Source organism: Artibeus jamaicensis, unplaced genomic scaffold (assembly GCF_021234435.1).
Source record: "Artibeus jamaicensis isolate MK-2021 breed Jamaican fruit bat unplaced genomic scaffold, CSHL_Jam_final scaffold_2172, whole genome shotgun sequence".
Lineage (NCBI taxonomy): Eukaryota > Metazoa > Chordata > Mammalia > Chiroptera > Phyllostomidae > Artibeus > Artibeus jamaicensis.
Genome location: NW_026522031.1, coordinates 1,551,222 through 1,570,038, shown reverse-complemented (window position 1 = coordinate 1,570,038; position 18,817 = coordinate 1,551,222). Strand labels below are relative to the sequence as shown.

Below are 18,817 nucleotides of genomic sequence, written 5' to 3'. Positions count from 1 at the left end.
GGCCCCACCCCATCTGGGGAGGCCCAGTCACTTCTGGCCAGGGTCTGAGTCAGTTACAAGGCAGCCAGGTGGGGTAGCAGGAGTGGGCCCGGGCCAGCAGAGGCTGCACCGGGGTTACTTGAGCCAGTCTGTGGGGCTGGGAAGGACTTTGATGACACTCCAAAGACTGACCCTTTCTGAGGTTTTGCCAACAACGGGAGGTAAGGGTGTGCCTGTTCTCTTCGGTTTGGGGGTAACTGCTGGTATTCATTTGCTAGGGCTGCTCTGACAAAGTACCACCAGCTAAGTGGCTTAAACAACAGATTTTTTTTTAATTGGGCTGACATTGGTTTGCAAAACCATACAGGTTTCAAGTGTACACAACTCAGCGGAATATCTGCAGACTGCATCGTGCACCAATTGCCTCCAGCAAAGTCTCTAAGAGATTTGTATTTTCATCACTCTCCAGGCTACAGGTTGCAGACTGAGGTGTCAGCAGGGTTGATTCTGTCTGAGGGCTGAAAAGGAAGGGTCAGCCCCAGGCCTCTCTCCTTGACTTGTAGGTGGCCATCTTCTCTTGTGTCTCATGCTGTCTTCCCTCAGTGTGTGTCCAAATTTACTCTTTTTTTTTAAAGATTTTATTTATTTATTTAGAGAGAGTGGAAGGGAGAGAAAGAGAGGGCAAAAATATCAATGTGTGGTTGCCTCTTACATGGCCCCCCACTGGGGATCTGGCTTGCTACCCAGGCATGTGCCCTGACTGGGAATCAAACTGACGACCCTTCGGTTTGCAACCCGAGCTCAATCCACTGAGCTACACCAGCCAGGGCCAAATTTACTCTTTTTATAAGGACACCAGTCATACTGTATTCAGGCCCACCCTAGTGACCTCATTTTAATTTAATTCTCTCTTAAAAGATCCTGTACCTAAATATGGTTATATTCTGAGTACTCAGGGTTAGGACTTCAACATCTGAACTTTGAGGGGGACACAATTCAACCCATAACACAACTGGGTCAAGTCACACATACACACATACACACACAATAATTCTCAGTCAAGTTTGTAAATCCATGTTTCAAAAAAAATTTTTTTTCTCACTACCCTATTATCTGCTGAGATTCCCCGGACTGGATCAGTTGTGCCCAGTCCATAAGAAATGTGCTCCTTTACAATCACTGGTCCACTTACAATCCTTGAAATGATCCTTCTACCTCAGACCGAATGAAGTTGGGGGGCGGGGCAAGGCTTCTAGCCCTACCGTGTCCAGAGCAAATCCCCAGGGATGAATACAGTTCCAACGGAGTGTGGGTAACATTTGCTGACTTAACTTTCTCAAACGTTTACTGATGTCAGGTACTGGCTAGGCTCTGGGGAGGTCAGTGGAAATAAGGCAGGTCCCCTTCCGTCAGAGCAGGGGGTGAGAAAGCACTGTGACAGCATTGCAGCCTGGTGTGGGCTCACGGGGCTGTCCCTTGCCCTGTCTCTAGCCTCATCAGCAGTGCAGACTTCCTCTTCCCTCTGTGGGGATTACGTCTGCCCATCAGTGATGTTTCTGTTACCCCAGCCACAGGGTGTGCTGTGGACACTGCTCGGCCCAGGTGCCTTTGGGTCCCTTTACCCTGTCTGTGCGCCCATCTGCAAGCTTTGCTATGGAGCCACTTTGCCCAGGTGCAGCAGGTTCAGAGAGCCAGGAGGGCTTGGGCCTTTCCTTCTGCCCCTGAACCTGCTCCCTGGAAGGACTTCACTAATGTCTGGTGGATGGTGGTACAGGGATCTGATAGCTCAGAGGAGGGACGCACTTCTGAGCAGTATTTATGGTCTGCCCTCCTTATTCACAGATTCTGTATTTGCAAATGTGTGGATGCACTAAAATTTACTTGTAACCCAAATCACTGTGTGTGTACTTTCATGATCATTCAAGGACATACGCACAGTGAGGCGACACTCTACCTCTTGTTTCACCTCCCATCAGGTAAACAAGTGTTCTTTTTGTGGTTATTTCAGTGCATGTTTTTCACATTTTTGTGCCCTTTTTTTTTTTTTTTGGTAATTTCACTGTTTAAAATGACCCCCAGGCACTGTGGTGAAGGGCTGTCTGGTGTTCTGAAGAGCAAGCAGGCTGCGATATGTGCTATGGAGAAAATCGTATGTTAGGTGAGCTTTGTTCAGGCATGAGCTATAGTGATGGGAGTTCCATGCTAATGAATCAGCAAAATACATTGGTGTCTTTAAACAGAAACACACATATAACGAGGTTGTGCGTTAATCCATATTGTCAAAAAATGTGACCAGATGCTCACAGGAGCTTAACCCTGTACCTCATGGGGAGCAATGATTTAACATTATCTAATTCAGTGTTCATGATGATTTTATAGAATGTAACTATCACTACCTGGAGTAATGAGAATCCACTGTGAGGCATGCATCTGGCCTTCTTATAGATTCCCAGAGAGAAGCTGGGAGCTTTGCAAAGCTCCAACAAGCATCTTGTTCTTCAGCTTTTACTTTTAAGCTTTTTGGTTTGCCCCAACTGTTATCCACGGCCCAAATCAGTCATGATATTAAAACATTTAAATGGTTCGCCACGGATGGGGAGAAGCCATTAGGTTTGGACTAGCTCCAGGGAGGTGGAATAAATGCAGCCTTTTTAGGACGTCTTCCAGGGGAGACAACTAGACAGGTCAAATAATGACTGATTTGGGACAGAGACTTTGCAGAGGCTCCAGCTCTGTTCTGCTGTGTCTGGAACAGGTACCAGGAAATGTGGGCTGTTAATTTTCAAGGCCTGGAGAGGAGGTAGAACTAGAATACAGTGGGATGCTACAAAGCTTGAAGTTCTTACTTAGATTCAGTGGTTTTTCTTATTCTCTGTTCTTTTCTTAATCCTCTTCCAACTGGGGACAGAACCCACAACCTGATGGGGAATCAAACTGGTGACCTTTCATTTTAGGTGGATGCTTCAACCCATGGGGCCACGCCCGTCAGAGCTCAGCTATTTCTCTTGACTAAATGCTAAGTGAGTTCCTGCAGGACGGACTACTTTACAGAGATCCGAAAACATTAATTCTGACCATTTTCGCCAGTTTTTCATTGCTTGTATGGAAGGGCAAACTTTCTGAAGTCCTTACTCCCAGCATTTTCACTGACATCTTTCTTTTTTAAAAAATATTTTATTGAACAATATTAAAACCACAATTAAAATTAAAAATTAAAATTAAAAAAAAATTAAACTTTCCACACAAGTTGGAAAAAAAATCAAATCAAAGAGAAACACTGCCTCTCATCCCATCCCCTCATTTATTTCTATTTGTTCATGTTACTATTTCGCTTCATCTGCACGTTAATAGATTTTTTACATTTCGGTAGTAATACAAAATTTTATGTTCAAGTTACTATTCTACTGTGTTTTCACCACAATCTTTCCACCCTTCATCTTCTTTTTTCCACTTTCCCTTTCATTAACCAACGTTAATGCAAAGAGCACAGCGTTTGTCTTCCTCAATCTTCTCTAGCCTCATTCAAAAATACGCCGCCACACTCACGCACAAATGGGATTCTCTTTTCGCTCTCGATTTCGCCACTTCTACACAGCTTTTTCTCACTTAACACGTCGTCGATGTCCTTCTCGGTCAACAAACGGAGATTTAATACATGGTTGTTCAAACTGGGTAATCTCGTGGATGATGACCAAGCTTTGTACCCAGTACCCAACCTCCCCCACATAAACATTTGGGCACATAACTTTGGTACTGTTCCTTTTAGTTCTAGATGATTCTCTGCGGAAGGAGCTGGGTCAAAGATCACACACGCGGGAAAATGTGAACAGCCATTCTCCGGCTCCAAAAATTCAGTTCCATCCGCACCGTTTCCCTGTCCTCGGAATGGCTTATCACTATACTCGCTTTACTCAGCAAGACTGTGGGGACGCGGACTGATCTTTTGCGTTTAAAACCAGGGCTTCGCCGCCGACACCGAGGCGAAGGTCGCGCTTCGGCCCCCCGGGCGTTTCGGAGTGATACCTGTCGGCTGCGCCGCGGCCAGGGGTTGTGGTCCGGTCGACGCACGACGTCGGCGGCGCGGGTGGACGTCGGAGCCGGTTTCGGCCGGCTTCCCAGGGGGGCGTCACCGCCTATTCGACCACCGCGCGGGACGCGGAAGCTGCGGAGCCGGCGGAAGCGCCATTCCCGCACGCGCCGGCCTCTGGAGAGGTGGCCACGCGAGCTCCCGGGCGTCGCCCCCGCGGCTTCGACGTGAAGGGCTTCGTGAGGCGCGTTTCCTCTCGGCGTTCCGACAGCCGCTCCGAGCGACCCGCGAACCGGCGCGCCGTCACGTCGCCTGCGACTTTCCGACCGAGAGGATGATTTCTTGGTCCAGCTGGGCTGCCGCCTCAGCCGGGGGCGCGGAGGCCGGAAGGCGCCGAGCCCCGCTCAGCTGCGGGCCCGTGGGCGTGGCGAGCCAGCACGGGTTCTCTTTTCCTCCGGGCCCCGGCGGCTTTCGGTTTCATTTCCCGCTGGCGCCTCCACCACTCGCTATCCGCCCGGCCAGCGGCCGGTCCGACGGGCAGTGCGACCCCATCGCGGCCGCCGCGGCCTCGGCCATGGCCCTGACCGCCGCCATCGCCGAGGTGACCCAGGTGCTGTGCGCGGCCGGGGGCGCCTTGGAGGCGGAGGAGCTGCGGCGCCGCCTGCGAGACGGCTTCGGCGCCGACAAGCTGGAGCGGCTGCTGCGGGAGGGCCGGCGCTTCGCGGTGGCGACGCGGGCGAGGGGCGCGGCCGCGGCCTCGGGCTCCGAGCGGGTGGTGCTGGCCGTTTCGGCGCTGCGCCTGTGTCGCGGCCACCAGGGCCTCAAGCCCACCTGCCTGGGGCTCTGCGGGGAGCTGCACTTCTGCAAGTTCATGGTCCTGGGGGCCTGCAAGTTCCTCAAGACCGGGTAAGGCGCCGCACGGCCCGACGGCGGGTCCGGGTGTCGGGCGGGACGGGGCCCCGGGCTCCTCGCCTCCCCGCCCGCTTTGCGCCCTTAAAGTTTGGAGAGGCGGTTTGGTGACCCTTCCCCCTTACTCCTCCTCAGCGAACATTTATTGAGCACCCACTGAATACCTGGCGGTGTGTGAGGGAGGGACTCGGTGGAGCCGAGCCTTCCGGGCTCCTGCCTTCTGAGCGACTGGGAGGCGGGGACGAGCGCGCGGGGAGCGGGGCTGGGGGCGCTGCGGCGGGATGGGGGAGGGTCGAGTGGACGCCGAGGGAGCGGGGTTGGGAGGGAGGACCCTTCTGAAGAAAAGAGGCCGCCTTTGGCCTCCGGGTTCCCCAACTGTTGACGGGAGAAACCAGCTGACGCCTGTAAAGACTTGCACATCGGCAAATCTGTTAGCGTGTGACCAGTTACTAGCGATCCATCCCCCTGGAAGGGAACGGAACCAGGTGGAGTAGGGGGGTGAAAGTCAGAGTTTCAGGGCAAAGCAGGGCGCAAAAGTAAGAGCGGCTGAAAACCAGGGTGACCAGCCCCCGGGTGGCCCGAGGCCCGGTGGCCAGAGCGCCACGAGAGCCCCAAGCCCCGGGGGGAGAGAGCGCGAGAGCGAGCTTGCAAGTCCTTTGTTCTGAGGCCTTACGTAGTTGGTGGGATAGGAGGAAAAAAAGTTACTTAATTTATTAAGGAGTCAAGGTGGTGCCAGCTTTCCTAGGAGACGTGACTGCCCAAACTTAGGTGTGTGGGAGGGTCTGATAACCAGAATCCTTATCTTGCTCCAGACTCCATTTCTTCATCTTGTTGAGAAACAAATAGGTGACAGGAGGCAGTTAATTAAAATTGGGCCTCTTTCCAAAGTTTTTTATGGCCTCTTTCTGTAAGCATCAGGGAGTCCCTCGTGAAACGGATAGTGACCAGAGGTAGACAATTAACCAGTGTTGTTTTTATGGGCTTCTTTGGGCACCGCGGACCCTCTCCCGCATTCAGGCCCTGGGGTGAAAACAGTTTCAAGGCCTTATTTCCAGATAATGGAAACACTCCGTAGAAGTTCAAGGACTTCCCTCCTTTCTTGCTAACATAGTGTTTCTTGTGATGTTGGACACTTGGCAGTATTATCAATCCAGGCTCAGAGCCGTTGAGTTAGCATGTGAGACCAGTCTCCCTCCTTCTCCCTGCCGAGGTTTACTATTCATTCTATCTAAGTGGTGAAAGGTGCTTCCTGGCAACCAGGATGCTCTGCTGGCCAGAAACAGCAATGCAGTCTCGGAGTTCTCCCTGGGCTGTCTCCTGCCTCACAATGATGGCAGTTTCTAGAGCTTTGAGGGCCACACCACCGCCACTGGCTGCTCCCTCAGCCCCACAGCTGATAAGGCTTCGGTGGCATTTGTAGTAAAATGCAAGCTCCACACAGTTGTCCCTGCCGTCCCGGCTGTGGCCAATGTCCAGCCCTGTCCTTCCAGGGCACCCTTTGGTTTTTGGAATACTCCTAGCCTTTGCACACCTGGTGGCCTTTGCTCTGCCTGGAATGCCGTTCCTGGTTTGCCCTGTGAACCCTTCTGGCCTCAGCTGCAATATCACTTTACTTTTTGAGCCCTTTTCTTTGTCTCCACCACACTGTCCTGGTTACTTTTCTCATAGCACCTATCCAGCACACCCCTCACCCCATCCCCGCAGCAGAACGGAAACCGAAGGCGGAGGTTCCCCTTCTTGGCCCTGGTGGGTGGTCTACCACTCTGTATACAGCAGGTGCTCAGTAAGATGGATGGATTAGTTTTGGGTTAAAGAGTTTGGACCTCCCCCTGAGGGCGAGAGGAACCTGTGAAATGGCAGGAGAGAGGAGCCATCAGGTCTGCATCTTGACGTGGATGTTCATTTATAAGAGGATGTGACAGAGACCTGTTAGGAATTAGCCCAGTCATCTAAAAGAATTCTTCTTTTCTCTCTTTCCTTTTTTTTTTTTTTAATTTAAAGCTTACCACAGTAGACATTTCTTGCTCATGTCAGGCCCAATAGTGTGAGATAGGGTTCTTGATCCAAACAGTCAGTTGGGAACACAGGCTGGCTGACCTTAGATTCTGCCCTCCTCAATCTATGGCTCTTAAGGCTGTTCTGGGTATCCAGTTCCAGGAAGCAGGTGGAGAAGATGAACAGTAGAGGGTTGGAGAGAGGTTTTCATGGGCCAGATCTAGAAGTGATAGATATTCTCCCACCTACATCCTCTGGACCACCTAGATGGGGAGGTGGGGCTGGGAAATGTAGTCCGCCTTGAAGCAGCTGCCCAGAAATATCTAGATTAGAATATTCCAAGGCCCAAGTAAGGCTCTAAGAAGACGGGATGAATGTGTGAAAAATTTGGAGAGCTGGGAAGTTGGTGAGAGTATAGTGACAATATGAGAAAGGTGCTGACTTAGTTTTCTAGTTGCTGACTGGGAGAGGACTCTTTCCTTTCTTACTGTAAGCTGAGCCAGCAGGAGAGTTTTACTTCCTCTTTGTTTTGGAGTGTGCCCACAGGTCTGACTCTTGGAACAGCCAGGGAGGGCCCTGACTGCCTGGTTTGGGAGTTGTTGGGTGGTATAGGCTGTGGCTCCAGAAGTGGGTCAGATCTGAGGTGGGGTCTGAGGGTAGAACCCCGAGGAAATTGGGCCTTCAGAGACTGGTGGAGAAGAGGCTGTCCAGGTTAGAATGAGGAGCCGCAGCTGAAGAGGAAGGCAGACACAATAAATGGTGGGTGGATGGATCGAATTATGGGGATAATTGGTGGATCTTACTAATGCTAATGTCTGTATTTGGTAAGATAAAGGGGGCAGCCCTCTTTTTAGGCTACTTCCCAAAATTTGGGGTTCAATTTTACTTGTCTGGAAATCCGGACACCTGGTATTTACTGGCCTGGATGATTCTAAGTTTTCTTTTTCTTTTTTTACTGAATTTATTGGGGTGAGAATGGGTTAATAAAACCATGCAGGTTTCAAGTGTGCAACTCAATAACACATCACCTGCATACTGCAGAGTCCACTCACTGCCCAAAGTAAAGTTTCTTTCCGCCCCCATTTATCTCCCCTTTGCCCTGTTCTACCTCCCCCACCCCAACCCCATTTCTTCTGATAATCACCATACTGTTGTAATCCCTTCACCTTTTTTACCCAGCCCCCAATACCCGCCCCTCCTCTCTGAGAGCTGTCAGTCTGTTCTGTGTATCTGTGCTTCTGTTTCTATTTTGTTAGATTATTTTGTTCATTAGACTCCACTTCTTTATTCTTCACCTTTCTCTCTTCTCACAAGAGTTTCTTGCGTGCACCTTCTCAGACTGTTTGAGTTATGTAGGGAGAGTGTATGTGATTGGTTTTATTTTCTATGCTCTTCCTGTAACTCTAATGGTCTTCTGAACTACAGGTCAGCTTTTTCAGAAATAGATCCTCACTGCTGCTTTTGCTCATTGGTAACATCTGGGAAGGGTCCCCGACTTCCATCTTGAGTTTAGGGGCAGTGAGCATTGTGATTAAGCCCACAAATAAGGCTACCTTTTCCAACCCTGCCTTTACTCCTTGCTAGCTGGGTGATCTCGGGCAAGTACTTTATACCTGAGCCTCAATTTCATCACCTGCAAAATGGGGATAATAATACCACCTACCTCATAGAGTTTTCGAGGACTAAATTAATTCATAGAATATTTGGACAATATCTGGCTCATTGTAAATGCTCAAGAAGTTTTAGTAGCTATCATTATAATGACTAGATAGATTTGGCTCTGGCAGTATTGGTTATTAGCTCCTCTGCCTAGAATGTTCTTCCCTTCTCTCCTTGCCTGGATCCTCCTCAATGCTAATAATTTGGCTCAGGCCCTCTCTTATTTGCTTCCCCACTTTTGTCAGGCTCAGGTGACCCTCCTATTTACACTGATGTATTCTGAACACAGCTGACCTTGCACTTTCTACTCCATTTTAGAGTCATCTTTATGTTATTAACCTCCACTAGATGAGAGAAGGTGAGAAATCAGGATGACTCCAAAGTTTTTGACGTATACCATAGAAGAGGGAAGTTGCCTTTTACTGAGATGGTGGAGGTTTCGGGGAGTTAATCAGGGGTTCAGTTTTCTTTTGAGATGCTTATGATAAGCATAATGTATGAGTTACGGCAGTGCTTGAGTCAGGCATTTGCCTGACTCTTCTAGACTATGTTGCCCTGGGCAGTCAGTTCAAGTCTGAATCATTGGGGCATGATGCCAGTGCCTGGCTCACAATGAGTGTTTAATAAGGGCTTGTTGATCAAAAACATGGAGGAGGGAGGAGAAGGGCCTGGGCCTCAGGTGTGTGTGTGTGTGTGTGTGTGTGTAAGTATATATAAACACAAGGCAGTGGTCCCCAACCTTTTTGGCACTAGGGACCCGTTTCATGGAAGACAGTTTTTCTACGGTCCTGGGGGTGGGGGATGGCCTCGGAATCATTCAAATGCATTGTGTTCAAGCTCGCCTCCTGCTGTGTAGCTGGCTTCCTAGGTTCCTAACAGGCCCAATAGGTACTGGTCCACTACCCAGAGGTTGGGGACCCCTGCCATAAGGCATCCACACTCATTTATTTATCTAGCCACTGTTTTAAGTGTCCGGTGACTGGTATGCTATGACTCTTCTTCAGGAAATGGCCTTGTATTATCAAATTCTTGCCGAGAAGTGCTGTTCTGGGTTTTAGAATTCATACATTACTATCTCTTTCTTTGTAAATAAGCTTTATGTTTAATTGTTGCATAGACATGCTGGTTTTTTTTTCCAGTGCTTTAAACAATGGAAGCACTGGAGAAAAATGTTCTTGTAAAATTATCTTAAAGACTGATTTTTACCAGCTGTATTAGTTTGATTATGCTGCCATAACAAGTGACCACAGATTGAGGGGTTTAAATGACTAGAAGCTTATTTTCTTGCAGTTCTGGAGACTAGAAGTTAGACATCAAGGGTTGCTTTCTTCTGAGGCCTCTCTTCTTGGCTTATACATGACCACCTTCTCCCTATATCCTCACACTGTCTTCCCTTTGTGGGAGTCTGTGTCTTAATCCCTTCTTATAAGGATACCAGTCAGATTGGATTGGTCCCCCTCCCAGAACTCCTCTTTTTAACTTTATAATCACTCTAAGAACTTTGTCTCCAAATATGATTACTTCTAAGGTGTTGGGGGTTAGGACTTCAGCATAAGAATTTTGTGGAGAGAGAGTTCATCTGTGACACCAGCTGTGTGCTCCTCCATAGGAAGAACTGTAAGAACAGTCACAGCTTGACAACGGACCACAACATGAGTGTGCTGAAAACTCACGGTGTTGACCACCTCAGCTACAGTGAGCTCTGCCAGCTTTTGTTTCAGAATGATCCCTGGCTTTTGCCGGAGGTAAGTGCCAGGACTGGGTGGGTGTGTGAGCAAGGAACTGACAGGCCAGAAAGTTGGAAGATAGGAAATATTATGGTAGAAGAGAAGCCAAGGCCTTCATCATGACTAATGGGATCTTCCTGGAGAGGAATTCCTGGCTCTATGACCTTGGGCTAACCTTGCCCTTGAAGGCTTCTTCCCTTCTGTATCAGTTGGGTTTTTGTTTCCTTTCTGAGGCTTTTATGAGGTTGGGGGAGTCTGTTTGGCCAGTGGCTGCAGCAAGATGTTATTTACAGAGCTGAGATGAGAGACTCCAGCCAGCCCCTGCCTGTCTAGCAGGACTTAGAACCATGCAGTCATTGGACCCAGTTGGGTCTGTGGAGAGGCTTTCTAGGGGTGCTGACCTGCAGGTGATGTGCAACTTACTAATTCAGTTGCATGCAGGATTTTGAACTTTAGTTGATATGAATTCTTATGTCGCCTTCAGGGTAACCACATGTTTCAAAGCTCACTGCAGTGGTTATGTAAGACTTTGGGTCCTCCTAGAAGCAGACACCAAGATGGGATTAGAGGGTGAGCAGAAGTAGTTGGGGTGAGCCTTAAGGCAGTGATGTAGGTCACACATCTGTGGCAGGAGAGGGGGAAGGAAGGGAACTGGTCAGAGAGATATCCTGATTATAACTCATTTCCAATAAAGCTTCTGCTTTGGTCAACAGGCAGTTTTAAGCTAAAGACTTTGCTGTTGGTGGTGGTCTTTGCCTCCCCAGAATGGCATGCTCTGTTGTTGGCTGAGAGCATCTCGCAGGAGTGTGGCCTTTGTGAACAGGTAGTGGCTTCAGAGGGTAGTAGCTGGGCTCTGAGTTAGTTATGCTTTGCAGCACATCTGAGCAGTGCCTTCCTGTGGCCAGCCAGATTATCTGGGATGCTCTGACTCTTCCTGCAATGAGCCAACAGAAATTAGATTGGCATATTTTAACAAAAATGCTTCCATATTGTTCAGCTAAAATCATCCATTTGAAAAAGGTGCTACATAGTGATTGGCATTTAATAGGCATTATTTTCTTTTGCCTTTTGAAAATTAGTGTTTATTTAATTCAGCTGATGTTTATTAACTATCCTCTGGGTCAGGCACTGGTGACAGGAGATAGAAGACTCCCTTCTGCCCTTCCAGGAGGTGTGTTTCCTGGGTCAGACAGACAAGTTAGCAGATAATTATAAATGCTGTTTTAGATGCTCTAATAGAAGTCAATGCCCAGGTCTTTAGGGGCACAGTTTGGGTGCTGGGGAAAGTGTCCTGGAGTAGATAGTGCCTGTACTGGGTGCTGAAGGATGATTGAAGGATGAAAGTCTGGAAAGAGGGAGACAGAGGAGGAAACTTGGCATGGTCAGGAGACAGCATGTAGATCAGCACAACCTGGATTTAGGGTTGGAGAGGGGAGAAAAAGAAATGCGTGGGCAGAGGCTCATTCATGCAGCCTTCTGTGTCACAGGGAAGGAGTGGGCAGGGGTTGGGGGAGCTTTGTGCTTGCAGAGTGAGCATTCATGTTTTGAAGACACCCTCTTGTCAGTGATGTGAAAAATGAATCAGAAGGTGACCAGTCTCGAGTGTGTAGACTCTGTGTGCTTGGGTGTACAGGTTGGTTCAGAACACAGTGCCAGCAAATGGGAGCTGAGACCATAAATTTGGACCCAGTGTGGCATTTGTGCCAGGACTTCTATCATGCCAGTCCCCTTATCAGATGACCAGTTGGGGGCCACCACCATGAATTGAGTACCCACTGTGTTCCAGGCATTGTATCAGCCACTTCATGTATTTACCGTTTAATCCTCACAGTATCCCATCAGTGTAGGTAGGATTATTCCCATTTTGTGGATTGAAAAACCGAATCTCAGAGCTGGTGAGTGGCTTGCCCAGAGAAGCTTGTAAGTGGCAGAATCAAGGTTAGGGTACAGCCTTCTCTGCCCTTTCCCTTTGGTACTTCCCTCCATAGGTTAGGGTTCCTGCTGAATCTTGTTCAGTGTAATAGCTGTGAATTATGCGGGTAGGCCCTTAGTGGTCTCTGGCCCAGTTTGCATCTCCAGGAATTCAGAAGGAAGCAGCTGATTCAAGTTCAAGTCCGAGTTGCCAGCAACACAATTCAGTAGCCATTGTGTGTGCCAGATGTGGTAGATTGCTCTGCGACCTAGGATAAGCTAGTTAATGTTGCTGAGTCTGTTTGCTTCCTTGAGAAATGAAGGGCTCTGTGTGGCCTTCTCTAGGATACTTTAAACCTTCAGAGCCTCTTTAACCCTGAATTGTAGAACAGAGAGTTGGGAGAAACTGGGGCCTGAGTAGGGGAGAGCTGGTGGATCTGGGGGAAAGGGTGTAGGTAGAGTGTAAAGGTTGTTAGGAGTTGTTATGCGATTTATATTAAAATGTCTCCTGTGAAGGAGCAGCTCTGATCAGCTTCAAGTTCTTTGGATTTTCCCAGTGGTGGGGCTTGTTCTCAGCAGTTTGCTGTCCACTCAGTTTCCATTTTAGTCAAGTGCATATGTTAACAGTCATCCCTCTAGAGTGAGGGATATTCAGCTGTGAGGCTTATGTGGGTGACAGAATCATGGCAGTGGCTAGGTCTTCCAACCAGTAGACTGGTCAGTAGGGAGATGGTGTCATGTGAAGTCTTCCTAAACTGCTGTCTTTTTCCTATGTCAACAGATCTGCCTTCACTACAACAAAGGAGATGGACTCCACGGCTCTTGTGCCTTTCAGAAGAAATGTAGCAAACTCCATGTCTGCCAGTATTTTTTACAGAGTGAATGCAAATTTGGCACAGGCTGTAAGAGATCTCATAATCTCTCTGATTCTGAGAATCTGGAAAAACTGCAGAAGTTAGGCATGAGCTCAGAGCTGGTGCACAGGCTGCCTTCCATTTATAGAAATGCTCATGACATCAAGAATAGAAGCTCTGCCCCCGGCCCACAGAGAACTTCTGGTAAGGGCCTGGGCTGGGGCTCCTGGATTCCAGCTGGCTATTAAATGGAATGTGTGACTTTGGATAAGTCTGTGCTTTGTTTAGTAAAATGCTGTTAGTATCCCTTTCTAGCTAGTGGGGGTTGTGAAGATGAGTTGAAATGGCCGTAAACAAGCAAGACAATCTAGAAAAATGCCAGTTGGTATCGACAGGGAATAGTTCCCATTGGGTCTGATCTGCACTGAGACAGGAGACTGCAACTCTGTGTAGTCATCTCTCTGCCCCCGGAGAGCTTGCCTTTCAACGTAGGACCCCAAAGTTAAGAATGTCCTGCTTCACAACTCTAGGGGTGTCCTTTGCATTACATTCTATTTTGATTTTAAATGAGTGAACAAAGCATAGTTTAATGTTGGCCCTCTTCTTGATATAAATAAATGGAATTTTTTTTTTAGTTATTGTAAAATTGCCTTGTTCACTGCTCATCTCTGGCACCTGGGCAGTGCCCAGTTCACAGTAGACACTTAGGCATTTGTTGAAAGAGTGAGCATGTTGAAAAAAATTATTATATATTTTTAAATAATGTCAGGCTTAGTGACAGGCACATGAGGGAAATCTGAGCAGAGATGGCTTCTGTAAGTATTTCTTGAGTCCCTGTTGTGTGGGAAATGACATAACAGAGGCTATGATACATTGGTGCCCCTCGCATTTCACATCATTGGCTGTTGGGTGGTCATTCTGGTTCCTCATTGTTTCATTCAACAAATTTCAGTGCATGCTGTGCGCTAGTCACCGTCCTGGGCCCTGGTTAGGTCTTGGTGACTATGAGACATACTCCTCTGAGGGATGCATGGTCAGACCCACTTATTAGCTGTAGTGATGTTCAATTTTTAATAGACTCCTATTGTAAAATATTGGGTGTCGGCACTTCCTGCAGAGAAACTAATCACACTAATCTAACTTGATTTTTATATTTAACAATTATTCTTGATACATGTTTTTTTATTTTACATTTTCTTTGATTAATTTTGGCTCGTTTCTTTGAATACTAGGAAGCCTAGAAGTGGTTAGGTTTTGCTTTAAGTAGATCTCAAAGAGTTCAGTTGGATTATGGCCTTGTTAGCAAGGGTTGGGGACAGAGGAAGGTGACTTCCAGGACCCCACAGGTATAAGATTTGAGGCCCAACCTGTCGATTTCTGACAGGCCCATGAAAAGAAAAGGGAAGACAAATAACAAAATGACAGGTGATGCTAAGCAGAGAGGGTTTGCTATATGCTTGCTTAAATTGTGGTAACTGGGGAGTATTAAGTGTAACTATTAGGTAAAGGTTCATTGTAGTGGTACTAGTAAGCTTTGAAATCACATGCCCTTCTTATATTAAGATTATTATAATTAACCTAAAATGAATTGGCATTTTATTTTAAGAAGTGAGCTTTTTATTTATTGCTTTTTCCTTGGTATTTGTACCTGATTCTGATAGTTCATTAAGAAGTATTTGCTATTAGAATTAAATGCAGTTTATAAAATACAGCCTTCCACTTGCTGTCTGATGTCATCACTGCCTTAGATGCAGGTGAACTCTTAAGCTTATTTCAATGTTTGTGATAGTAGTTTTCCCCAGGTTCTACCTCTGGAGGTTTTGATTGAGTCAATCTGGGGCAGAGCTGGGCATGTCTGTTTTTAAACAGGTCTCCTAGTGAATTGAGTGCACAGCCAGAGCTGAGAAAAGAGCTCCCATGGCATCTTACATTTGGCCTTGGGCTTCCTGGCTCCTAAAAAAACAGAGGGCCTGCCTATATGTGTGAGTCTTTCATCCCAAGCATTAAAGGATTTTGTGGGTTGCTTGCCTACTTTTCTTGTGTAAAGAGATGAGTGAATCCTCTTTACAGGAGGAGGAATTTCTCTTCTTTGTGCCTTGAACTACTCCAACCCCATAAATGAAGCTTCCATGGAAGCTGATACATGTTTGTGGTGTTTCTTTATAGAGAGAAGAGACAGTTCAGGTTCTGTGTCCTCAGCCATTACTAACCAAGAAGAGAATGATCAGATCTGCTTGTTTCATATCTGGAAAAGTTGCGGCTTTCAAGGTAAGTCACAGGAAACTCCTTGATCCACGTGTAGGTGGAATAACTGCTTCTCACTCCTGGAGCTCTGCCCTGAGGCCACCCATAAAGTTCTCTTCTCATCCAGAGAAGGTAGGCCTTCTTAATCATGAGCTGGTATGGCATTTGGCCAAACCAGTTCTGAAGCAGTTTTGGGGAGTTGGGGATGGAAGGAATTATTTGAGTTTCTAAAAATCAAACTGTAGATGAATTTTAGGGGCTTTAACTGTTTGGTTTATATAGCGAGTGAATCCTTAGCTTAGCATGAGGTTACAGGTATTCATGAGACACAGATTCCCAGTTTAGTGGGAACAAAGATAAGTGTCCTTTAAAAGGGGTGGTGGTATACTTAGAGATGCCTTAGAAACTGGGAGGGCCCTTCCTGAGCAGGAGATACCATATTCACACTTAGGGGACAAGTAATTGTTTAAGTTGAGGTTTGCTCTTTACAGTCCCTGTTTTATCAGAAGTAGCAATTCTTGTCTCTGTGTGTGTGTTTATATTTTTACTAAACCTTTGTTTTATTTTTACTTCTGTCCTTGGCTTTGACTGAAGAATGATTCCTTCTCAAAATCTGTGACTTCTCTTAAAAAACAGCTACCACAACTTCCTGTTTCATTTTTGGTCTTTATAAACTACCCAAGCAGTTCATGAATACTTTGACTTTGTAAAAGAGTCTAATAAAACAGAGTAAAGTCTGAAGTCCTCCTTCAGCCTTCCCCAAAGGTAAACACATGCTGTGTGGTCATGATACTTATTTGCATATTTTTCAACAGAAGGGAACATGTGACACGTGTTATTTAATGGGCTTCCTTCATTTAACATTGTGTCTTGAAGGTTTTTTCCATGTTAATTAGTATGTGTAATTTCACCTTGTTTTTAAAAACAATTGTGTGGTATTCGATTAGACTGATGTTCCATTGAACGTCTGAGTACACGTGTGCATTACCACAGATAGATTCCTGGAACTAGAATGCCAAGTCAAGGAGTATGTGCCATATATACATATATATGTATGTTTAAAAGTCAACACTGAGGTCTAATTTGCACACACAATAAAATATATCCATTTTATGTGTACACTCTTGAGTTTGGGTAGATAAGTACACCTATGTAGCCATCACTGTAGTCTAGGTATGGAACCATTCCTTTATGCCCCTTTACAGTTAATTCTAGCCCCCGAGTTTACTGACCCCAGGAAATTCCTGATCTACTTTTTGTTGTGGTAGGTTAGATTTGCCTTTTCTAGAATTTCATATAATTCTACATATAGCATGTATTCTCCTATACTATCTTCTGTCACTTAGCATTTTTTTTTGAGGTTTGGTCATGCTGGAATATTCATAGTTCATTTCTTTTATTGTTGAGTGGTATTTCATTGCATGGATTGACTGCAATTTGTTTATCCTTTCAGATATTGATGAACATTTGGGTTGTTTTCAGTTTTTGGCTTTTGACAAGTAAAGTTTTTATATATTTTCATATACAAGTTTTTGTGTGGATATATGTTTCTGCTTTCTTTGGTAAAGACCTGGAAGTGGAATTACTGGATCATGTGAGAAATGTGTGTTTAACTTAATAAAACACTGCCAAACTGTCTTGCAAAGTAGATATATTATTTGATCTCCCCACCAGCAATGTATGAGCATTCTAGTTGTTCTGCATCCTTGTCAACACTTGGTATTGTCAGCCATTTAAATTTTAGCCATTTTAATAAATGAGTAGTAATAGCTCAGTGTAGTTTTAATTTTCATTTCCCTGATGATTATGATATTTAACATTTATTTTCATGTGCTTATTGGCTATTTATGTGTCTTCTGTTAAGAATCTCTAAATCTTGTTTTTATATAATAGTTTTATTGAAATATTGAGTATAATTCACATACCAATACAATTCACCTATTTAATAGTTTTTAGTATAGTCAAAAGTTGTACAACCATTATCACAGTCAATATTAAAATGTCTCATTACCTCTGAAGAAACCCTGTAACCGTTAGCAGTCACTCCCTTTCTTCCCTCCCTTCCAGCTCCTGGCAACTATAGATTTACATTATATTTGTATGAATTTGCCTGGATGTTTTATATAAATGAAATCATACAGTATGTGGTGTTTTGTAACTTTTGTGGTTTATATGATTTTCTCCATTTTGGAGGGTTTAATCTCATTATTGACTTGTAAGAGTTGAGTATTTATATGGTTATTGTCAGATAAAGGTATTGAGAATGTATCCCTTCAGTCTGTCCTTCATGTTCATTTTCTTTATTGTGTTTTTTGAAAAATATAAACTTTAGTATTTTTAACCATTTTAATATTTTTTAATGGTTTGTGTTTTTTGTACCTTAAGATTTTTGCCTATTTCAAGCCCACAGAAAGTGTTTCTCCTATTTTTTAAAAAATATTTTATTTATTTATTTTTTAGAGAGAGGGGAAGGGAGGGAGAAAGAGAGGGAAAGAAACATTAGTGTGCGGTTGCCTCTTGAGCGCCCCTCACTGAGGAGCTGGCCTGCAACCCAGGCATGTGCCCTGATTGGGAATTGAACCAGCAACCTTTTGGTTCTCAGGCTGGCACTCAATCCACTGAGCCACACCAGCCAGGGCCTTTTTTGTTTTTAAGAAGTTACATAGGTTCAGCTTTTATATTTAGGTCTGTTATTCTTGATCAGTTTTCTCTAATAATTATTACTAGATGTTTTATTAGATATTTATTAGATATTTTTTGTTAGCTGCCCGTATGTAATTTTTCCTTCTATCATGGGTGACCTTTTTTTTTTTTTTAATTCTCACCTGAAGATATATTTATTGATTTTGGAGAGAGGAAGGGGAGGGGCGAGAATCATCAGTGTGAGAGAGAAACATAGATTGCTTGACTCTCCCTCATGCCTTGACCAGGTATCAAACCTGTGACCTAGCTACGTTCCCTGACCAGAGATCAGACCCCCGACCTTTTGGTGTATGGGAAGACACTCCAACCTACAGAGCCACCTGGTTAGGGTGATGGGTGACTCAGTTTTCTGCTCATGTTGGTACTTAGAATCTCTGTGCCTGTACTGGGTGCTGCTTCTGATGCCAGGCTTAATGGGGAGGAGGCAGCGCATCTTGCTTGGTGAGTGGGCTGCTAGGGTGTACCGTAGGACTGGGGACTTGGATGGCTCTCTCTGCAGCCCTTGTATCTATACTCACGTGTTCCATGGGACAAATAGCAAGGTTGCTGAGCACAAGCAAGGCGCTGAGGGAGTGCCTGCTCTAGTGGGTCCCAGTTAATCCCACGGCGATGGCCTGGATGTCTTCCGTGCTTCTTGTTACATTGAACTTTGAGTTTGGAAACCCCTAAGCCCTTTCCACTTCTGCAGTAGCTCTCTTCCTCATACTTTGCATGTGCTTTTCTCTCTCCTTTTCCTCTATCAGTTTGATTCTTTGAAATCCAGTCTTTTTATGGGACAGTTTCTTGTTTTCTAGTGCTTTTGGATTTAT

General features: G+C 45.8%; 1 protein-coding gene across 1 annotated transcript in view; it reads left to right on the top strand.

The window, feature by feature from the left end:
• The first annotated feature begins 3,822 nt into the window (after positions 1-3,822).
• The window catches only part of PARP12 (poly(ADP-ribose) polymerase family member 12), a 38,498-nt gene continuing 23,503 nt past the window's right edge, over positions 3,823-18,817 (top strand). Inside the window, exons 1-4 of the mRNA XM_037138767.2 lie at positions 3,823-4,912; positions 10,179-10,314; positions 12,989-13,265; positions 15,228-15,329. Of these exons, the coding sequence (XP_036994662.2) occupies positions 4,341-4,912; positions 10,179-10,314; positions 12,989-13,265; positions 15,228-15,329 (1,087 nt within the window). The 5' untranslated portion in view covers positions 3,823-4,340. The remainder of the gene's footprint in view (positions 4,913-10,178; positions 10,315-12,988; positions 13,266-15,227; positions 15,330-18,817) is intronic.